Source organism: Protopterus annectens, chromosome 8.part0 (genome assembly GCF_019279795.1).
Source record: "Protopterus annectens isolate FY-2018-M chromosome 8.part0, PAN1.0, whole genome shotgun sequence".
Taxonomy (NCBI): domain Eukaryota; kingdom Metazoa; phylum Chordata; order Ceratodontiformes; family Protopteridae; genus Protopterus; species Protopterus annectens.
The window spans coordinates 1,041,670,439-1,041,676,438 of record NC_056741.1 but is presented as its reverse complement, the minus strand read 5'-3'; the positions used below and the strand labels follow the sequence as shown (position 1 = coordinate 1,041,676,438).

Genomic DNA, 6,000 nt, shown 5'->3' with positions numbered 1-6,000 from the left:
TGTACATAAGAAACATGTTTGCTATTGACACCCATCACATTATTTTGACATGCATTACATACAGGTTTCAGCAGAAATTAAGAGATGTGCAGAAATATGAACCTTAAGGAGATGTCATGTTGAGATGTCAGATTTTCACATTTCAAGTACCGGCACCAGACTTTCAAGGCAGCGAGTAACTATTCTAGACTTGGAGAAAGGACAAAAAAAAACAAAAGTTGAAAGTATTCTGCCAACTTTAATATAAAAAAAAATCATGTAAAAATTTTTTTTTTTATTCTGATGAAGTCCTGGTTATTGCAAAAGGATGAAAACAGTTAACCTTTGGTATTTTTACTCAATGAAGTTGGCAGAATAATTTCAACTCTTGTTTTTCGTCCTTTCCTCACACTATACTTTGTTCCTTTTGGTTATTTGTTTTTTGGGAGTTTCAGTTGTGGTTTTTATTCTAGACTTGGCTCTGGCAGTTCAAAACCACCCTCAAACTAGTGCTCTGAAACTTCTCAGGTTATGAGGACTATAGTTTAGTAGGTCAATGTCATTATTTTAAGACCCGAGAACACATTCGATGGCCTAACATATTCTGCAGGTTATTGACAGGTGAAATATTTTAAGTGATTTTTTTCCCTTCTTAAAAACAGACTTCATAATGACTTGCCACAAAGATTAGGTTATTTGCCTATCTGGAGAAGATGTCATTAGAATGTGGCCACTCGAGATACGGAAGGACAAGAATGACTACTGCATCATAAAATGATATCATTCTTTTAAAGTAGTGTGTAGTAGGATTAGATCCTAGCTTTGAACACACACCAAGTGAATGTGTCATTACAGCATCAGTCAGTCTGGAAAAAAATGGAAACTAGAAGCTAAATATAAGATTCCAGTGTTAAGTATGTCTTTATATAAATTGCATTTTTGCCACTGCTCATCACTCATTCCAGGCAGTAGATGTTTCCTGTCCAGTCTCCTCTGTACGTTGCTACATCCTATACTTATTTTAAAAGTGTCCATACATTCCTAACTGATAATTTTCAAGTTATAATTATTTGCTTGCACATTTAACATATGGGAATTATTATTTTTTTGTTCAGTAAGCATGCAGATTTTACAGTAAATGTGTGGTAAGTTTCTTCAATTATGCACATACCCAAACATCCTGATGACAGACAGTATTGCTGTTGATAAACAGCAAAGTAAACCTGTTTGTCTTTGACCTTATTTTATATAACTACTTTAATGAAAAGTGCCAGCCAGTAATTATACACATTAAGTTAGGGCATTGCACATGAAATGCTATTTTATACATAGCCTCAAGATGAGATGATTTTGTAAATCCTTCAAACTTCATTGAAGGTTCTTTCAGCAACCTCCAAAGTGCAATATTTCTTAGCACATTCCACCATATCCTTTGTTATTTCACTGCTATTAATCCCACCGAGAAATACATTTTACTGAAATAAAATACTGTATATTCCATGGCAAAAAGAAAATCAGTCAAGCAATGTACAGAAAGCCGTAATCAAAGTAACAAAATATTGTAAATAAATCTGACACATAAGTGAGGGAAAGACGTTTTTGAAGTATTGCTCATAAATAATGGAAGTGAACCAACAGAAATAATAATTTTCTTTCAAGTCTTTAATAACAGTGATGGATGTTAAATGCAAACTTTTCTTGAGGCTGCTGAGTAGACAACAGGAAGGCATGGTCTTCATGGATGGTATAGTCCAATGTTTTTCATCTTTTTCTCTTCTGGCGACCTGTGGAAAAAATATGGAAAAAAATAATTCAGTAACAAAAAAAAAAAGAGAGAGAGAAGACATGCACATTTTTATTCTACAGTGTTTTTTTTCTGTTACCCTGTGTCCTGTTGAGCATTTAGAATTTCAGTGTTGAACCAATATGTGACTCTGATCAACTGATAACATTTAGTTACTATCCACAATCCAAGAGAGCAAGTGACATGAATATATATATATATATATATACATATATATATATATATATATATATATATATATATATATATATATATATATAGATATATATATATATATATAGATATATATATACAGATATATACATACATATTTCGGAGGGATAGATCAGCCCTCCAGCATGGAGGACATTGGAGAGCTGTGAACATAAACTCATCATCCAGTGAGTGACAACGAGTGTGTCAGCAGGAATAATACCTTGACTTCAAGACATTAGACTGTTCACTGCACACACACACATACACACACACACACACACACACACACACACACACACACACACACACACACACACACACACACACACACACACACCAGTGAATGAAGCAGAGAATGAAATACTAGGCTGTGCAGAGCTCTATCATTCTGAATTGAATACTTAAAGTCCTACTAGTCAGATTAGCAGAGTCTATTAAACTAGTAAACTGTACGTGTCTTCATACCAGACAAATGCAATGATGTAAAAAAGGTCTTCTTCCACGCATAAAAAGGCAAAAATACACAGGAGGATGCATGCATACATATATGGAAAATGTTCTGCTTTTAATTGGGTGCTAGTTACAATACAATAGTCTTTTATACTGGCTATCTGCCAATGAATACTAAAATATTATTGCTATGTTAGCCCCCATTAAGAGTACATTTATATTCAGATTTGTCCTGTTGTGTATTCTCTTTTAGTTAAGACAGGATGTGAGAAACTGTAGTTTGCTCAAACTTTGATTTTTTTGGATGAAGTTTGCCCTATTTCTGTTTTCTTAGTGGCTGTCAATTTGAAAGACTGACAGACAAAGTGTTCACATAATCACTTGGTAGTCCATGGAGTGCTACAATTATACTCTGAAACTGGCTAAAAGACAGGCTTGTTAGGAACCTTACTGATGTCAGAAATGTGCTTAGCAAGCTTGTGTTAAGAACACCTCAATGCTGTTGAGCTCTAGTCTTGAGCTGAAGCATTAATAGTGGTCAAGGGCCACCACAGAACAGTGATGGGAGCCACAAAGAACTTTAAACTATATTCAAACACTTCATTCAGCCCTTTTTTGACTGAAGTATTTGAATAAGTTTTATATGTTTTTCTGCTTTCTGTGTGGCAGTGGTGTGGATGTTATAGCTTTCAACTTCTCTCTCCATTTTTGTAGTACCTGGTAGTAGGTTAAGCTCCATGCACTACACAGAATTACAAATGATTTTTCCAGTCATAATCCACCTTGTTATGTGTTCTTGACATGGATGTCAAGATTTACCTCTCAAGCTTTGTCTTGAAGTAAATTTCTTGATATCTATATCTTGAACATAACAGTCTAGTTTGGATTAAGACTTTATCCTGATCCTTTATGATAACCAGTCCATATGAACTAAACAAACCCTTTGTAGACCTTTTGGTTCACCATTCATATTCCCACAGTTGTGACAGTAAACACATTATAGTAAAGCCTGAACAAAATTGCATCTTATTAGTACTAGTTTTCTAAACTATCTAGTCCACCTCCTGACTTTTTCCTGGTACGAGTCCAGGGTTAATCTTGGGTTAAGAGCCCAGCCCAAAAATGTTAAAATTACATTGGAAGTAGGCCCTCCATCATAGTATGAGTTAAATAAAGAAATTAGGAGATTCCAGATTTTTCAGGTGTATATTTGGGGAGTATTTTTCGTAAATGAAGATTTCAGTAAGCAAAATATACAGTCTTTAAAGTCTTTAATTTGTGGCAGGCAGGTACCAGCAATGGACAGGAGTCAACTGCATTTAAAGCCTTGTCTAACAGACTGGACACCTTTTAGTACAGAAATATAATACTGTACTAAAATAACCATGTTCTTTGACACTGTAAAGTCACTCATGTAATGTCCTGGACACTGTTTGCACAAACAGCACAAAAGCTGAAACAACAAATATAGAAGTTCTGCCACAGGGCATTTTTTGTACCAAATAGATTTCTGTTGCTTATGTTACACTTTGGCAATAAAAGGCTTAATGAAAATGTACACACATTGAAATAAATGATTACTTTCTTTGTCACAGCACCTCAAATAAGTTAAACACATAGCCCTATCTTAAAGAAACCGCTCAAATTACTGGCTAGGTTAGGTATCATGACTTTTGAAAACAATTAAGATAGTGAGCAGTTTCTGGGAGATTCCAAATTTTTCAGATGTATATTTTGGGAGTATTTCTCAGTTATTTCCATTTCTTTGTTTATCTAGTTTCCAACTTGTCAAAAAAAAGAATAAACGATGAAAGAAATTTTAAAATGAAAGCACTCGGTTCTTTCCATTTCTGTTTTTGTTTATCTAGTTTCCCACTTATCAAAAAAAGGAATAAAAGATGAAAGAAGATATAAAGTGGAAACAAGAGATGGTTTTGATAAGCCAGAATCATACTTTTGTGTATCATTATGCTGTTTTCAAGATTTCTAAGATGGATTTTCACAATTGTTGCTAGAAATACATAAATATGTTACTGAGTTTAACTTATACTGTCCCATAGTGCCACATGCAGGGTTGCTGAAATGCAGAAGATAAAATGTGGTAACAGATTTAGGAATGCAGAAGTAATGTAGAATGTGTAAATGCTATTGTATGGAATGCTGGAGTGCTACAGGTTCTGGAGATAGTGACATCTGAAAAGTGGAATATTGGTGCACTACTGAAACATGCAGAATAGTATGGTAACATATCCCAGAAGGTGGATAACCCTTGTATAACACAAAGAATAGGGACAGAGCAAAATACATGGGAAAAATGGGAATTGTGAGAACAATATATGCAGAGAAGGAATGAAGTTTAAGAGGCAGGATTTGAATGAGCCATATAATGCTTAACTGACAATGACTGGATAGATTATAAGTGATGTATAATGTTTGCAACTACAGTCATTTCAGTGGTGTCTGTGATGTATAATGTTTGCAAATAAAGATTGCCTATGTCATAAGTGATAATTTAATAAAGCTGTTTATTGAAAAAAATACCCTTGTGTCAAACAAAAATACATCTGATGTGAACACTGAGAGTGTGTTATGTCTAGAGTGGGAACAAATGTTATGAATAGTGTTGTCATTCAATGGATGTACAGTATTTAGAACAGTGATAGTAAGGAATTACTGTATGTATCATACAGTGCCCTTCCTCAGCTTAATCATTACTGTATAAAACGTTAAACATCTCCAACATGGCAAACATGATGTCTAGCCATTCCCATGTTAGGTAAATGATGCTGTATTTACAACACATTTGTCAATGACACATCCCCAAATAGTTCACTGAATAAATCAAATGAAGAGTGATACAGTTTTACTTACCACTCAAAAATGCACAATAAAAATAAAAAAAAATCAGTCTTCCATATCTAAAAAGTACCAAGGAAAATCAAGATCTCACCCACAGAGATGGGAATAATAAATAGAGAAGATGATAAAGCATTCCAAAGATTCCCTACTAACAAGCACTGTCACTTTTCTAGCAAATAAACCTTCCATCTAACTTCCTTTTAACTATTAACAATTGTAAAGGCTGTATTGTACAAAATAAATTTATAATGAGACTGCCATCATAACCATAAGACCAAAACAATACTTGAAGTCCTGGGGTGAAATTGTATTTCTTTTTTTATATATAGAAATCACATTTTAATGACAGCACAAAGAGGACTCCATATCCAACCTGGTGCCATATCTTAGCACACTCAGCCCACATCAGTGACGTGCTGTAGCAGCAAATAGTGCTCCACAAACTTTACTCCTCTATCACACTTGGGAGAGGTAAAAAGTCTCTCCCCAAAATGTTTGCAAGCTTACCATGTGAGAAGCCAAGCAAAATATGCCATACAGAAAGCCATTCTAGAGTCCAGTAACCTGACCCTAGTTTCGACAGCTCTTTCCTCTAACTTCCCCAAATTTTCTAGTCAAGCATATAGGCAAGACATCTAAATACAAGTAAATGAATTTAACTGACAACCGTAAGGCCAAACCATATAGGTGAAACAAAAATAACATGTCAGTTG

At 34.5% G+C, this 6,000-nt stretch overlaps 1 protein-coding gene across 1 annotated transcript in view; it reads right to left on the bottom strand.

Moving 5' to 3' along the window:
- Nucleotides 1-376: 376 nt before the first annotated feature.
- Nucleotides 377-6,000, bottom strand: part of TMOD4 (tropomodulin 4) — a 504,246-nt gene continuing 498,622 nt past the window's right edge. The window contains exon 10 of the mRNA XM_044080521.1: nucleotides 377-1,763. Coding sequence (XP_043936456.1) covers nucleotides 1,741-1,763 — 23 coding nt within the window. The 3' untranslated portion in view covers nucleotides 377-1,740. The remainder of the gene's footprint in view (nucleotides 1,764-6,000) is intronic.